We start from the raw sequence: 17,231 nt of genomic DNA, 5'->3' as shown, positions 1-17,231 counted from the left end.
ACCGCCTCAGACCATATTTGACACGTATCATGAAGGTCAAGAAAGAAGTCGTTGTACGAAAATTTTAACCAAGTCGGAAAAAATTGCGCTCTCTAGAGGCTCAAGAAGTCAATATCCCAGAACGGTTTGTATGGCAACTGTATCAGGTTATGGAGTGGTTTGAATCATATGTGGCATATTTATTGGGAGTCATAACAAAATACGTTATGCAAAATTTAAGCCAAATCCGATAAAAATTGCGCCCTCTAGTGGCTCAAGAAGTCAAGATTCAAGATTGGTTTATATGGAAGCTATATCAGGTTATAGACCGATTTGATAAATACTTGGTACAGTAGTTGAATATCATAACAAAATACTTCGTGGAAAATTTCATTCAAATCCCATAAGAATTGCGCCCTCTAGAGGCTCAAGAAGTCAAGACCCCAGATCGGTTTAAATGACAGCTTTATCAGGTCATGAACCGATTTTAACCATACTCAGTATAGTTTTTGGGAATCATAAAAAATAAACCTTGTGCCAAATTTCAGCCAAATCGGATAAGAATTGCGCCCTGTAGTAGCTCAAGAAGTCAAGACTCCAGATCGGTTTATATGGCAGCTATATCAAAACATGCTCCGATATGACCCATTTACAATCCGACCAACACTAATAAGAAGTATTTGTGCAAAATTTCAAGCGGCTAGCTTTACTCCTTCGAAAGTTTGATGCTTTCAATAGACAGACGGACGGATAGACAGACGGACAGATGGACGGACTTGGCTAGATCGACTTAAAATGTCATGACGATCAAGAATATATACACTTTATGGGATCTCAGAGGAATATTTCGAGGAGTTACAAACAGAATGACGAAACTAGTATACTCCCATCCTATGGTGGAGGGTATAGCAAGTAGTTCGAGGACTTGGTGGTGTTGGGTTTTATATATTCGGCTCACCCCAACTTTTGCTCCACGCTAGTATTAAAGCATTTAATTTTTGTTGCTAATCTTCGAATCCTTCTCGAAAAATTTTCAATAGCTAAGATTTTTTTTTGAAAGATTCTGCAAGAATTGTCATTTTTTATTTATTTATTTTTTCTGAAATTGATATGGCCTTATGACTAAAAAACTTTCTATAGAGATTTCCGGCTAAGTGTAGCATCGAACCAAAACGATTTGCAGCACTACTTTTCGCTTTGTGTGCTGCTGCTGATGATGTAAGAGCTGCTGGAGGTGTACAAACTGGGCTTTGATTGTTTAGCAACCATTTGTGTATATCTGGTCCAAATTTTTCCAAAAACGATTCCGTCATTTTTATTTGTTTTCCAATTTCCCTAGAATCCACATCTAAAAGTTCGAAGCCATAGTCGGTGGGGGAGGATTTTAATTCTTCGGCTACCTTTTTATGGAAGTCACGAAACTGTAAAGAAAATGCACACAACTTAATATCAAAAAAAGTTTTATATTGAACACTCATAGAAATTGGTTAGTGAAATCAGCAAAAATGTTTGCTGAAACAGCAGAATATCAGCTGAAAATGGGTCAGCAATAATTTGTTGTTAAAACAGCAAGCATTTTCTGTTGTTTAAAAAAAAAGTTCAAAAATGTCGTAAATATATCAAAACGTTCAACGATTTCACTGAAATATTATATACTGATTAGTTTAAGGCTGCCATATTGATCGATCTCCCAATGAAGGGTCTGAAGCCCATAAAAGCTTTGTTTATTACCCGATTTCGCTGAAATTTAAAACAGTGGGATTAATTTAAGCCTCCCGATATCTGAACCAAGTATGGTTCAGATCGGACTATATCTAGATATAGCTGCCATATACACCGATCTGCCGATAAAGGACCTGAAGCCCATAAAAGCTTTATTTTTTATCAGATTTCGCTGAAATTTGAAACGGTGAGTAGTTTTAGGTCTCCCGACATCTGACCTAAATATGGATTAGATCGGACTTTTTTAGATATAGCGGCCATATAGACCGATCTCCAAATAAAAGATCTGAAGCCCATAAAACCTTTATTTTTTCCGATTTCGCTGAAATTTGAGACACTGACTGGTTTTACGCCTCTTAACATAGGACCCAAATGCGGTTCAGATCGGACAATATATAGATATAGCTGCCATACAGACTGATAACCCGATAAAGGGTCTTAAGCGATTAAAAGCTTTATTTGTTATCCGATTTCGCTGAAATTTGAAACAGTAAGTTGTTTTAGGCCACCCTCCATCCGACCATAATATGGTAAAATCCTCCTCTAGAGGGCGCAATTCTTATCCGATTTGGCTGAAATTTTGATCGTGGTATTTTGATATCACTTCCAACAACTGTACTAAGTATTGTTTAAAGCGGTTCATAACCTGACATAGTTGCCATATAAACCGATCTGGGATCTTGACTTCTTGAGCTTCTAGAGGACGTAATTCTTATCCGATTTGGAAGAAATTTTGTACAACGGCTTCTCCCATGACCTTCAACATAGGTGTGCAATATGGTTTGAATAGATCTATAGCTTGATACAGCTCCCATATAAACCCATCTCCCGATTTTACTTCTTGAGCCCCCACAAGGTGCAATTCTTATCCGAATGAACTGAAATATTACACAATGACTTCTACAATGTTCAGCATTTAATTCATTTATGGTCCGAATCGGACTATAACTTGATATAGCTCCAATAGTATAACAGTTCTTATTCGTTATTCTTTGTATACCTTTAAAGAGATACCGCGCAAAGCACGCGACAAATGCTATCCATGGTGGAGGGTATATAAGATTCGGTCCGGTCGAACTTAGCCCGCTCTTACTTGTTATTATACACACCACCGAAAGAGGGGGGATATATTTATTTTGTCATTCCGTTTGCAACATATAAAAATATCCATTTCCGACCCTATAAAGTATATATATTCTTGATCAGCGTAAAAATCTAAGACGATCTAGACATGTCCGTTCGTCTCTCCGTCAGTCTGTTGAAATCACGCTACAGTCTTTAAAAATAGAGATATTGTGCTGAAACTTTGCACAGATTCTTTTTTTGTACATAAGCAGGTTAAGTTCGGACTATATCTTGATATAGTCCCCATATAGACCGATCCGCCGATTTAGGGATTTGGGCCCATAAAAGCTACATTTATTATCTGATTTTGCTGAAATTTGGGACAGTGAGTTGTGTTAGGCCCTTCGATATCCATCGTCAATTTGGCTAAGATCGGTCCAGATTTGGATATAGCTGCCATATAGACCGATGTTCCATTTTAGGGTCTTAGGCTCATAAAAGCCACATTTATTATCCGATTTTGCTGAAATTTGAGACAGTGAGTTTTCTTAGGCTGTTCGACATCTTTCTCCAATTTGGCTTTGATCGGATCATAATTGAATATAGCTGCCTTATAACCCGATCTCTCGATTTAAGGTTTAAGGCCCATAAAAGGTGCATTTATTTTCCGATATCGCCGAAATTTGGGACAGTGTGTTATGTTAAGCCCCATGAAATACATCTGCAATATGGCACAGACCGGTCCAGATTTGGATATAGCTGTCATATAGACCGATCTCTCGGTTTCAGGTTTTGGGCCAATAAAAAAACCCATTTATTATCCGATGTCGCCGTAATTTGGGACAGTGATGAAAGTATTTTGATGAGGGTGGTTTACATATACACCCGAAGTGGTGGGTATCCGGCCGAACTTAACGCCTTTTTACTTGCTTTTTATTAATATATGGCAAATGCCTCAATGGATTTTGAATGGATTTATTCAAAAATTTAAAATTTTTAATTTAATAACAGCGGACTGTATTTGCTGATATTACCAGACAAGTTTTTCTGGGTGTATATCAATTGTTTATGTATTCTTATTTCGCCATTCCTTAACACATTGAATAATTGATGTCCGTCCGTCTGTTCTTCTATCTGTTCGCCAGTCTGTCTGTCGAAAGCATGCTAAGGAATAAAACTAGGCACTTGAAATTTTGCACGAATACTCCCACCATAGCGAAGCGCTTAGCATGTCCGCCTATGGCGCTGAAAGCCTGGGTTCGAATTCTGGCAAGAACATCGTGAAAAATTGTCAGCGGTGGTTATCCCCTCTTAATTGGGAGGTACTGTACCATTTGGTATGGCAGCCATGTAAAAACTTCTCCACAAACAGGTGTCGCACTGCGGCACGCCGTTGGGACTCGGCTACAAAAAGGAGGCCCCTTCTCATTGAGCTTAAACTTGAATCGGACAGCACTCATTGATATGTGGGAAGCTTGCCGATTCGCCGTCCTTTAATGGAATTTTCACAGGCTAATTTGCATTTTACTTCCTTTAATTGTAGGTCGGTTGGGACTATAAATGGCCTACATCGGTCCATGTTTTGATAAAGCTGCGACCTCAACCTATCTCGGATCTCGTATCTCGAATTCTTGAGCCACTAGATGGCGCAATTTGTATCCGATTTGTCTGACATTTTGCGTGAAGTGTTTTATTATGACTTCCAACACCTGTGCCAAGTATGGTTCAAATCGGTACATAACCTGATATAACTGACTAATGTACCGATCTTGGATCTAGACTTCTTGAGCCACTAGAGGGCGCAATTCTTATTCGATTTGGCTGAAATTTTGTACAACGGCTTCTCCCATGACTTTAAAAATACGTGTCAATATGGTCTTAATCGATCCATAGCCTAATACAGCTCCCATATAAACCGATCTCCCAATTATGCTTCTTGAACCCCTACAATGCGCAATTATTTTTCGAATGGTCTGAAATATTACCCAATGGCTTCTACAAAGGTCTTCAACATTCAATTCACTTTTGGTCTGAACCGGACTGTAACTTAATATATATCTCTAGTACCATAGATATTTTGCCAGCTCTACTAGGATGGGTGCATATAAAAGGGAGTGGTGTCAAGTACTCGAGAACAGTGTTGCCGTTGTTGGTAGATTCCTACCAAAATTGGTAGGTTTTTTCCTCTTGGTAGGTTGGTAGACCGATCTCAAATTTTGATACGTTTTTCGAATATATAAATACCAAGTTAATTGCTGAAAAAATGCCGGAGATAACTCAAAATTATTTCTTTTCTTGTTTTTACTATGCGTTCGTTATGCGTGTAGAACAAAACCATGGATGTCGGGAGGCCTAATACTGATGAAAGGGATCTGGCTGTTTCAAATTTCAGAGAGTAGGTTCCAATATTGAATGTAACTTGTACGAGTGTTTTGGGATCCATACGAAATGTCGTATATTCTGGGTAAGAAATGCAGCTTGAGACGTTAAGACGTTCAGGGGCCCATACAACCCAGTGTTACGGCGAAAATAGGTAGCAATTGTGCATTTATGGGCCCAAGAGCTTAAATCGGGAGGATTATTTTATCCAAACTCCTATTCCTGATTTTGATGAAAACCAGTGCCTTTCATCAAAATCAGGAATAAAATATTACTTTTATGAACTCAAAATTTCTTATCGGGAGATCGGTAAAAAGGTGCTATAACAAGATGTTGGGCATTTTTGAACAAAAGGCTATATAAATGCGCTTTTTATGGGGCCAAGACTGTAAATCGAGATATCGGAGCATGTGGCAGCTATGTCCAAATCTGGACCGATTTGGGCCAAGTTACAGAAAAATGCCGAAGAACCTAATACAACTCACTGCCCAAATTTCGGCGAACTCGGACAATAAATGCGCCTTTTATGTCCCCAAAACTTTAAATCGAGAGTTCGGTCTATATGGCAGCTATATCTAAATCTGGACCGATATGAGCCAAACTAAACAAGGATGTCGTACCATCTGGTATGGCAGTTATGTAATAACTTTTCCAGAAATAAGCGACGTCATTCGAAATCGGCCCCCATCGTTGAGCATAAACTTGAATAGAGCCCTCAATGATATGTGAGAAGTTTGCCCCTGTGCCTTAATGAAGTTTGCATTGGTTCCTTATCACTTACCACAGTTTAAGTGGAAAGTGCCACCAAGCATCGCGCACGTGGGTGACCCGAACAGTGCCGTGCATTACGTTGTACCTCCTTGCCACTCATTTGCCTACTGTTCGCAAAGGTTAACAAAGAGGCCTCTCGCCTCCTCGTGTTCACATAGCTAATACTCGTAACAGTGCCCGAGTCCATTGTTCCTTAAGCCCAACCCGCCACAATTGTATATTGGGGTGAATCCCTTTTTAACTCAAAACAGTATGGCCCTTGGGCCGAACTCTCTGGTAAGCAGAGAGTAGCAGCTGCACATAGAGTATAGTCCTCTTTTCTCTGCCTTTTCCTAAACACTATTGTGTATTAGGGTGGAATTCCTTGGGAAGTTGAATTAGCAGTTGCCCCCCGCCATCCAGAAGAAACTTGTCATTACAACAATACCAAGCGACCTAAATGATTCGTTCAAAATGTGACAGACAGACGGACATTGCAAGATCGATTTAAAGTATCATAGCGATCAATAGTCGCATGTTAGTATACCCGGCATTCCATGATCTAGTTTATTAAAATAATAAATAAGAATTGCCAAACTTGCACATACCTGAGCCAAATGCTGTGTGGGCACATATTGTGCCATCGTATTGAAGACATCTACAAAATTCACATTCTTCATCATGTCCTTATAATTATTGGCCAGATATTGTCGTATAATGGGTCGTGATTTGCCATTGGAACGTGATAAACGCTTCACATGCAGTGTCGAATCCATGGGAAAGGTGATGTACTCGGAGGCATTTACTCCGATGATTATGTCAAGGTATTGTCGTATGTGCACCGGATTCTGGGTACAGCGTAATCCTATGACAATATCATCAAAGAACATGGTATCCTTATTGGTGGTCTCCAGAACACGAAGTACATGGGCAAACTCCTCATCGCTTATGTATTTCAAGCCATAGCAAAGCACATCCCCCGTCATGACATAGTAATCCTCCTTGCTGGTGACAAACTCAATTTGCTGGAAGATATAATCAAAGGCCATTTGGCGGGCATAGTCCAGACACTCGGTCAGATCAACAAGACAGGCCATTTTGAGCAGGTTCTGACGGGAGGTGTGTTCCGATCCAGTTTTCTCGGTGAGCGCCTGACGCGCCTCGTGTATGGAGGGGAAATATTTGAGATAGATGGGCTTCACCAAATGTCTAACGAACTGTTTGTAGTGCTCATGCGAGGCGGTGCCATCCAAACTTTGCTCAAACAATTCCACAGTGGCTTGAACAAAGTTCCAAACCAGCAGCTCCTCCTCACGGCTGAGATAACTCAGCAGCTCGAATATAACATCGATGGAGTCGATCTCATTGTGATCTATCAGAGGCTGCAGGCAATAGAAAAGATCGGCCCTATTGAATTCGTGTATGGCCAAATGATTTTCCTGCAATGCTCGGGCTATCCTGCGTAGATTTTCATCATCGTAGAGGACATGATAGAAGCCTGTCTGCTTTTTATTTACTATCAGCCAATCATCCGCCTGCAGTTGAATGCCCATTTCCAAGGGATCTAGCGTCTCTTGCTGCTGGGGCCTCATGAAATAGTCCACCTCGGTGTGGCTAAAATTATGATCGGAGGCTGAGGCAAAATTCAGGGGAATCCAGAGTTTTTCCGCTATGGGAGCCCTATAATGTTGCGTCAGCGTTATGGTGTTGTTCTCATAGTTCCTTATCACCTTGATAATGGGCACTTGTTCGCTATGCGTCCATGAGTACATTATGTCAGGCAACAATGGAGCCCATCTCTTGGGGCCACCTTTTCCTTCCGTCTCCCACAGAGCTTGCTGCAAACACTGGAACAGATCCATCTCATTTGCCACAGCATACTGACTTGACAAGGGTAAAAGCTTTTTTAGATTAATTGTTATCTGATAATCATCATTGGAGTGGTACACACAAAATAAGAGAAAAGAGTGGCCTTGAAGGTGAACTTACTATTTGTTGAGGTAAATTTGAATGCCGCGCACAAAGGTGGCCGAGCCAAAGGCATGATGGAACATTTTTATGACACAGGCAGCTGATTTAGTAACAGGGAGAAAAGTGTCTCTTATAAGGGCATATTAAGCATTGGTCTGCATCGTTCACCTACCCTTTTGATAGCCAATGAGATCGAAAATATTCGCTATTTCATTTTCCTTCTCCACATAATGGGTCATGGGATGCCATCTGGTGCTATATTTGTGATAGCTATAGGCCCTGTAGGCAGTGTCCATAATAAAAAATTCCAAAGCCTTAAAATCGGGATGCAGCTGAATGGGAGCCAATAGAGGAGAACTTTTATTTATTTCTTTTTGGCATAGGTGTTCCCTCTTCAACACTTCCGTCCACTTACCATATCTATGATGACATGCGAGAGATATGTTGCAAATCCTTCATTCAACCAAATATAGGACCACCATTCAGGAGACACCAGATTACCAAACCATTGATGCACTATCTCATGCACTATGGTCACGGTATCCCTAAATCTCTGTCTCAAATCATTGTCCGAATAGAGTAGAAAATCCTCCCGGTAGGTTATAAGGCCCCAATTCTCCATAGCCGCTCCATAGTTCTTGTTTAGGGCCACATGATCCAGTTTATCCAGGGTGTAGGGCACACCCAAATACTCCTCAATTGCGGCCACTGTGCGTACGACAAAATCCAATTGCTGTTCTCCCTTATTCTTGGACATGGTGGGTGTGAATACACGTTGAGTGACGTGACCCTGTCTCTTGGAGATATAGCCAAAATTCGATATGACAAAGGCTATCAAATAGGTGGAGATGGGTGGAGTAGGATGGAAGACAGTAGTCGTTAAATCACTATCACTGAAAAGTGTCACAATGGTTGGTAATCCTTTAATTAGTGGCTAATCAATTTTTCACTCTTACTTGTGATGAATGACCTCCTGCATGGGCATATTAGAGATGGCATTATAGACTCGGCCATGTGTTATTCTAATGGAGATGTTAGCTTTGAAGGCTGGTTCATCATAGCAGGGCATTGCCAGGCGAGCACTAGTTGGCTCAAATTGGGTAGCTGCTTGATATCTAAAAAATAGGGGGGAGAAAAATTTTATTAATATTATGTTACCAACTAGAGGGGTGCACGTTAGATGTCGTGTCATGGGTGGGTAACGTGATTCCTGAATGAGATCCAAATCCAATCACGTAATCTTGCATGAATTCTTCTTGCGTAAGAGTGAGCTAAATGAAATCCCGCTCACGACTGATCAAGACTCACGAGAAACTCACGACTAACGAGAAAATTCCCTATTCACAAGACACTCACGACTCCTGAAAAACCTACGACTCACACGAAACTCAAGATCCACGAGAAAATCACGGCTAATGGATTCTGCTATAATATGGGAGCTATATCCCGTTATAGACCGCTTTGGACCGTACTATGCGCAATTGTTGAGAGTCATAACTGAACACTATACGCAACATTTCAGCAAAATCGAATAAAAATCCCGGCTTGTAAGGCCTTAAAAAGTCAAATCGGGAGATCGGTTTATATGGGAGCTATATCATGTTCTTGACCGATTTGGACCTTACCTACCAGAGTTGTTGAAAGACATAACAAAACATCAGGAACAAAATTTCAGCCAAATTGGACAAAAATTGTGGCTTGCAAGGGCTCAAGAAGTCAAATCGGGAGATCGGTTTACATGGAAGCTATATCAGTTTTTTTTTACCAATTTTGATCGTACTTGGCACAGTTATTGAAAGTCATTGCATCACTATGTGCAAAATTTCAGCCAAATATGATAAAATTGAGGCTTCCAAAGGCTCAAGAAGTCCAATAGGGAGATCGGTTTATATGGGAGCTATATCAGGTTATATACCGATTTTGGCCGTACTAGGCACAGCTGTTGGAAGTCATAATGGAACACTATGTACAAAATTTCAGGCAAATCGGAAAAAATTGCGGCTTCCAGGGGCTCAGGAAGTCAAATAAGGAGATCGGTTTATATAGGTGCTCCTAACCGAACCGGACCCGTTCCCCTGTGCTTTCTTTAATTCGCTAATATCTTTTTAGGGTGGGGATACCTCGCTCTGAATGCGGATATCGAATTCGTGCCATTGTAGCCTATGACGCTGAACGCGTTCGAATCCTGGCGAGAACATCGGACAAAGCGGTGTTTACCCCCTTTAATGTTGACGACATTTGCGAGGTATAATGCCATGCATGGTTACTGCAGGACGCCGTTTGGACTCAGTTATAAAAAAGGGCCCTTATAATTGAGTTTAAACTTAAATCGGAAAGCACTCAGTGATGTGTGAGAATTTGCCCCTGGTTTCTGGTGGAAATGTTCTTCCTTAGGGTAATGTTCTGATTAGGGGAGGAATGGCACCTCAGACATTTCGACTCAAATATGGATATCAAATTCGTAAATATGAACCGTTTGGAGGGTGTTTTGGGGCTGGGGCGGCCACCGGCACTTTGCACTAAAAAGAGATATCAAATTCGTTCTTTATACCCAACGGATATGAAGTTCAGTTTAGGGGGTGATTTGGGGCGTACCCCAAACACTTGGGTCCAAAATTGGATATCTAAATCGTTTTCTACTCTCAAATATCTTTCATTTGAGTCCCATATTGTCATAATGCGTCAAATAAACCATCTGACATATCTTTAGGAGTAAAAGCGCCCCCTAGACTTGAAGGCAAATTTTAATGTCATATTCGTAATCTACTACCTAATACCTTTCATTTGAGTCCCATATAGCCATGGTCGGCCAATATGCCCATTTGGGGGTATTTGGGGGTGGGCAACCTCCCATTACTTGGACCTAATATTTGATGCCATATTTGTAATCTACTGCCTAATACTTTTCATTTGAGTTCCACATTGACATGTACTTCGAATATATTGGGTTGCCCAAAAAGTAATTGCGGATTTTTTTAAAGGAAAGTAAATGCATTTTTAATAAAACTTAGAATGAACTTTAATGAAATATACTTTTTTACACTTTTTTTTCTAAAGCAATATTCATTTCCTGGTCTCCAATACCTTTCATTTGACACCCTTACTGTGGCCATCGGACCACTTTTGGATATCGGTGGTGTTTCTGGGGTAAGGGAGAGGGTCCGCCTCCACCCGATATCTAAAAATTATATAGCCTATGTTTCCTTCCAGACAAACGTATACAATCTATGAACATTTTAAGAAAATCGGTTCAGCCAAGTATCTTATAGTCATAATGGGTCTAATGGCGTTTTTGAGGGGTGGCGTGACCCCCTATACTTCGATCTGATTTTGTATGCCAGATTCGAAATCTACTCCCGAATACCTTTCATTTATGCCCTTTATTGAAATGAACGTCCAATATGTCTGTTTGGAGGAGTTTTGGGGTTGGGGCGGCCCAATGGGTACTTAGACTCAAATTTTAATACCTCATTCGTATTCTATTTTCCAATACCTTTCATTCGATACCTATATTGTCCCGATCGGTCCACTTTTGATTTTTGGTTGTGTTTTTGGTATAAGGGGGAGGAGGGTATCAAAGGTTCGACAAGGCCGAACTTAATGCGTTTTTACTTGTGTTCGTAAAAATTGTCTCCCTATTTGGAGTGTTGTGCAAATTTGTGCAGAAGGGGTTCATATTCCAAGTATCGCCGAATAGCAGGTATTGTTTTTGTTTTTTGTTTACCTCAGCGATTGCCATTGTTGTTATCGCAATCAAAATAGATAGCGGAAACAGAATGGTCGCTATCTCGCTGATGGTGCCACTTCGCTTATTACCAATTTCTCTTCTATATGGGCAAAAGATAGTTGAAGCACACTCACGACAGGTTCACGCATAATATATAGCCGTCACACATACACTGGCGTTTTATTATACCCATCACTGAAGGATGGTAGGGTTTGCATCACATGGAAATATCCATTTCCGACTCTATAAAGTGTATATATTTTTGATCAGCGTAAAAATCTGAGACGATCTAGCCGTGTCCATCCGTCTGTCCGTCCGTGCGTCTGTCCGTGCGTCTGTCCGTCTGTCTGTTGAATCACGCTAGAGTCTTTAAAAATAGAGATATTGAGCTGAAACTGTGCGCAGATTCTTATTATGTCCATAAGAAGGTTAGGTTCGAAGATGGGCTATATCGGACTATATCTTGATATAGCCACCATTTAGACCTATACGCCGATTGAGGGTCTTAGGCCCATAAAAGCCATATTTATTATCCGAATTTGCTGAAATTTGGGTCAGTGAGTTGTGTTAGGTACTTCGACATCTTTTTTCAATTTTCCCCTGAGGTCTTGGGCCCATAAAAGACGCATTTATTGTCCGATGTCGCCGAAATTCGGGACAGTGAGTCAGGTTCGGACCTTCGACATCCTTCTCATTTTGGTTCAGATCCGCCTAGATTTGGATTCAAAGTTTCTGGCCCATAAAGGGCTCATTTATTGTCCGATGTCGCCGAAATTTGGGACAGAGAGTTAAGTTAAGTCCCTCGACATATATCTGAAATTTTGCCTAGATCGATCAAGAATTGCATATAGCTATCATATAGACCGATCTCTCGATTAGGTTTTTTGCAACTTGGCGACTTGGTACAGATTTGGATATAGTTGGCATTTAGACCGATATCTCGCATTTATTTTCCGATTTCACTGAAATTTGACACAGCGAAATATGTTAGGCTTTTCGACATCCGTGTCGTACATGGTTCATATCGGTTTATTCTTGGATATAGCTACAAAAAATATCAATATATTGTTATATGGGTACCCAAAGTACGGCCGGCCGAACTTAACGCCTTTTTACTTGTTTTGTTTAGCTATCGGTGACGAAACTTGGGGCGGGAAGTTGTTATCAGTGAGCTACCATGTCAATGTTCATTTTTAATTGGGTTTATTCATGTACACTTCTTATGAATCGCAAGTTTTTATACCCTCCACTATTGGATGTGGGGAATACTAATTTAGTCATTTCGTTTGTAACACATCGAAATATGTGTCTAAGTCCCCATAAAGTATATATATTCTTGATCGTCATGACATTTTAAGTCGATCTAGCTATGTCCGTCCGCCTGTCCGCCCCTCTGTTCGTCCGCCTGTCCGTCCGTCTGTCCATCTGTCCGTCCGTCTGTCCGTCCGTCTGTCCGTCCGTCTGTCCGTCCGTCGAAAGCAGGCAAACTTTCGAATAAAGCTAGCCGCTTGAAATTTTGCACAAGTACTTCTTATGAGTTTAGGTCAGTTAGGGTTGTAAATGGGCCATATCGATCCATGTTTTGTTGTAGCTGCCATATAAACCGATCATGGGTCTTGACTTCTTGAGCATATAGAGGGCGCAATTCTTATCCCATTTGGCTGAGACTTTCCACGTGGTGTTCAGGTATCACTTCCGACAACTGTGCTTAGTATGGTTCAAATCGGTTAATAACCGTATAAACCGATCTTGGGTCTTGACTTTTTGAGCCAATAGAGGGCGCAATTCTCATCCGATTTGGCTGAAATTTTACACGAAGTTGTTTGTTATGACTTTCAACAATTGTGCCAAACATGGACTTAATCGGTCTATAACCTGATATAGCAGCCATATAAAATGATCTTGTGTATTGACTTCTTAAACCACTAGAGGGCGCTATTCTTATGTTATTTGGCTGAAATTTTGCATTTAGTTGTTTGTTATGACTTCCAATAACTGTGCCGAACATGAACTAAATCGATCTATAATCTAAGATAGCTGCCTTATAAACCGATCTTGGATCTTGACTTCTTGAGCCTCTAGAAATTTTGCTTGAAGTACTTTGATATGACTTCCAACAATTGCGATAAATATGGTTCAAATCGATACATAAACTGATATAGCTGCCATATAAACCGATCTGGGATCTTGCCTTCTAAGGCCTCTAGAGGGCGCAATTCTTAACCGATTTGGCTGAAATTTTGTACAACGGCCTTCAACATATGTGTCCAATATGGTCTTTATCGATCTAATGCCTGATACAGCTCCCATATAAACCGATCTCCCGAATAGGCTTCTTGAGCCCCTACAAGACGCAATTCTTATCCGAATAGACTAAAATATTACCCTATAACTGCTACTGTGGTCTTCAACATTCAATTTACTTATAGTCCAAATCGGACTATAACTTGATATATCTCCAATAGCATAACAATTCTTTCTCAATATTCCTTGTTTACCCAAAAGAAGATACCGCGCAAACAACTCGACAAATGCGATCCATGGTGGAGGGGATATAAGATTCGGCCCGGCCGAACTTAGCACGCTTTTACTTGTTTTCGTTAAAATTGTCTCCCTATTTGGAGTACTGTGCATATTTGTGCAGAAGGGGTTCTTATTCCAAGTATCGCCGAATAGCAGGTATTGTTTTTGCTTTTTGTTTACCTCAGCGATTGTCATTGGTGTTATCGCAATCACTCACAACAGATAGTGGAAACAGAATGGTCGCTATCTCGCTGCTGGTGCCACTTCACTTTTACAAATTTCTCTCTATATTGGCAAAGATAGATGAGTGTGCATCCAACTCACGACAAGTTCACGCACAATATAAAGCCGTCACACATACACAGGCGCGAACACAGGGTACATTGAACGAGTAATTCAAAAAGATTTGTTTGTGTTTTTTTTTCGTTTTAATTTTTTTGTTTAACTATCGGTGACGACACTTGCTGAGGGGAGGCGTTATCAGTGAGCTACCATTTCAATGCTCATTCTTAATTGGGTTTATTCATATAGATTTCTTATTAATCGCAAGTTTTTTGTGTGTTTTGTTGTTTTTCGGTAGCTACGATTTTTTTCCTTGGAAGGTGTCTCTCTTGGCTGACTAACTTGAAGTTATATTCTAAATTGGAACAGTTTGTAAAACACTTTAATGAAGAGGGTGGCTTTCGAGCAGTAGATCTGGCCATACTCGTGGCAGCAACATACTTACATGACCTGATTTTCGGCATTGTGATAGGCCAGCCAATAGAGACCCAAGTGATTGGCATTCATTTTGCCATCGTAGAGGATTTCCAATCGATATCTCTTGTCCACCTCAAAAATTTGATAGTATTCCTGGGCATGAATGATGAGGAAGTTACGCATCTTATCCAAAGTGTAGGTGAGATCAATCAACATGTTGTTGGTATCCAAATCGATGGCAGTGATGACGAAATTTGTGAGGTTCTTAGCATGGAGAACAATCTCATCGGTGGTCTCTTTTATCTCAATGTCTATGGTGATGTTGCCTTTGAATTGAAGATCCCCTTGGTGTATATTTGTGACAATGTGCAAGTAATAGGCTAAGGGAAAGGTGGAGTTTGGCAAGCGTACAGGTCTCTCTCTAGTGGATAGGGTAGATGTAGATAGTAGGGCTTGATCTGTTGTTGCTGCACTAAAGCCCTCATCTGTTTCAGTTGCGATTCCAGCAACCACTATGAATAGGGCCATAAATAGACATGGTCTTAATTTAAAACTAAATTTAGCTGGTTGAACTCTCAACATTGCCCCAAATCAACTCAGCTCGGCTCGATTCGTATCGCACAACCGCTCAATTCCACCGAAAAATTCCAACTGTTCTCATCGAATACAGATTGAAAACTTAATTCTCCTTTATGTTCGAATCGACACCATTGACAGCACCAGCAGCACTGATAAGATAAGATGCGTAGCCCCTTAAAACATTAACAACATCGAGAGAGTAAGAGAGAGAGAGAGAGGACCTGACCGGAATTCAACTCGATGTTGGTATAAGAGTTGTTGCAGCTCGATAATTTCGATTGCAGGCATGTGACAAAATTTCATTTGAAATCAAGGGTCAGCCCCTTCTCTAAGCCATATGGAGAGTAAACTCATGACAATTTGATTGTAAAAGCACAGGAAGCAGAGAAATGCTAACACAACAGTGGGGCGGGACGACATTGCGTAAAAGCAAGGAAAAAACAAGTAAAAGAGTGCCAAGTTCGGCCGGGTCGAATCTTATATACCCTACGCCAAGGATTGCATTTGTCGAGTTCTTTTGCCGGAAACTATTGTTAGTCAAACAAGCATAAAAGAAATGACAGCTCTTGGAGCTATATGAAGTTATGGCCTGATGTTAAATTTCAGCCACATCGAATAAGAATTGCGCCCTTTAGGGGATCAGTAAAGTAAAATGGGGAGATCGGTTTAGAGGGGAGCTGTATCCGGATATAGACCGATTCAGACCATATTTGACACGTATGTTGAAGGTCATGGAAAAAGCCGTTGTACAAAATTTCAGCCAAATAGGATAAGAATCGCGCCCTCTAGAGGCCCAAGAAATCAAGATCCAAGATCGGATTATATGACAGCTATACGAAATTATGGACCGATTCGAATCATACTTAGCACAGTTATTGGAAGTAATACCAAAACACTACGTGCAAAATTTTAGTCAAGTCGGAGGAGAATTGCGCCCTCTAGAGGCTCATGAAGTCAAGACTCAATATCGGTTTATATGGCAGTTATATCAGGTTATGTACATACTTAGCACAGTTATTGAAAGTCATAACGAAACACCTCATGCAAAATTTCGGCCATATAGGATGAGAAGTGGCCCTGTATTGGCTCAAGAAATCAAGATCTAAGATCGGTTTATATGACAGCTATACAAAATTATGGACCGATTTGAATCATACTTAGCAGAGTTGTTGCAAGTGATACCAAAACACTACATGCAAAATTTCAGTCAAGTCAAGTCGGACGAGAATTGCGCACTCTAGAGGGTCAAGACCCATGATCGGTTTATATGGCAGCTATATCAAACCATAGACCGTTTTGAACCATATTTTGCACAGTTGTTGGGAGTGATACCAAAACACTACGTGCAAAATTTCAGTCAAGTCGGACGAGAATTGCGCCCTCTAGAGGCTCAAGAAGTGAAGATTCAAGATCGGTTTATATGGCAGCTATATCAAAATATTCTTGTGAAAGCAGACGATGCAGTCCTTGGAGTGTTTGAGAGAAAGATTCTTCCTAAAATATATGGACCGCGGTTGCGTTGGCTAGGGCATGTTGTCAGAATGGATGAAGATGCTCCAGCAAAAGAGTCTTTTGAAGGCAATCACGGTGGTACATACAAACCGGGACGACCAAAAGCATGATGGGAAGATGGTGGGAGATAGATTATAGAAAGAGCGCAAAGGATTGGGGCGCTTGCTGGGGGCTATTCTAAGTTCAGCTAATGGGACAAACGTTTTGTCTTGGCCAATTAAATGAATGTATTTAGATATAGCCAATTAAAGTAAATTACAATAGATAAAATATATTAAAAGAATTCACTGTTTCAGCCAAATCGGACAATAATTACGCCCTATAT

General features: G+C 40.6%; 1 protein-coding gene across 1 annotated transcript; it reads right to left on the bottom strand.

Moving 5' to 3' along the window:
* Positions 1-1,061: 1,061 nt before the first annotated feature.
* Positions 1,062-15,465, bottom strand: LOC106086710 (aminopeptidase N). Its single transcript, XM_013251485.2, has 7 exons — positions 14,844-15,465; positions 8,823-8,981; positions 8,282-8,759; positions 8,039-8,198; positions 7,885-7,966; positions 6,504-7,779; positions 1,062-1,400 (listed from the first exon to the last, which is right to left on the bottom strand). Exons 1-7 carry the CDS (start codon positions 15,395-15,397, stop codon positions 1,062-1,064), a joined length of 3,048 nt encoding a protein of 1,015 aa, XP_013106939.2. The 5' UTR covers positions 15,398-15,465.
* Between the last annotated feature and the right edge of the window lie 1,766 nt (positions 15,466-17,231).

This window comes from Stomoxys calcitrans, chromosome 2 (genome assembly GCF_963082655.1).
Source record: "Stomoxys calcitrans chromosome 2, idStoCalc2.1, whole genome shotgun sequence".
In the NCBI taxonomy this organism is placed as follows: Eukaryota; Metazoa; Arthropoda; class Insecta; order Diptera; family Muscidae; genus Stomoxys; species Stomoxys calcitrans.
Note: the sequence above shows the minus strand (reverse complement) of the source record. Positions and strands in the feature narration are given on the sequence as shown.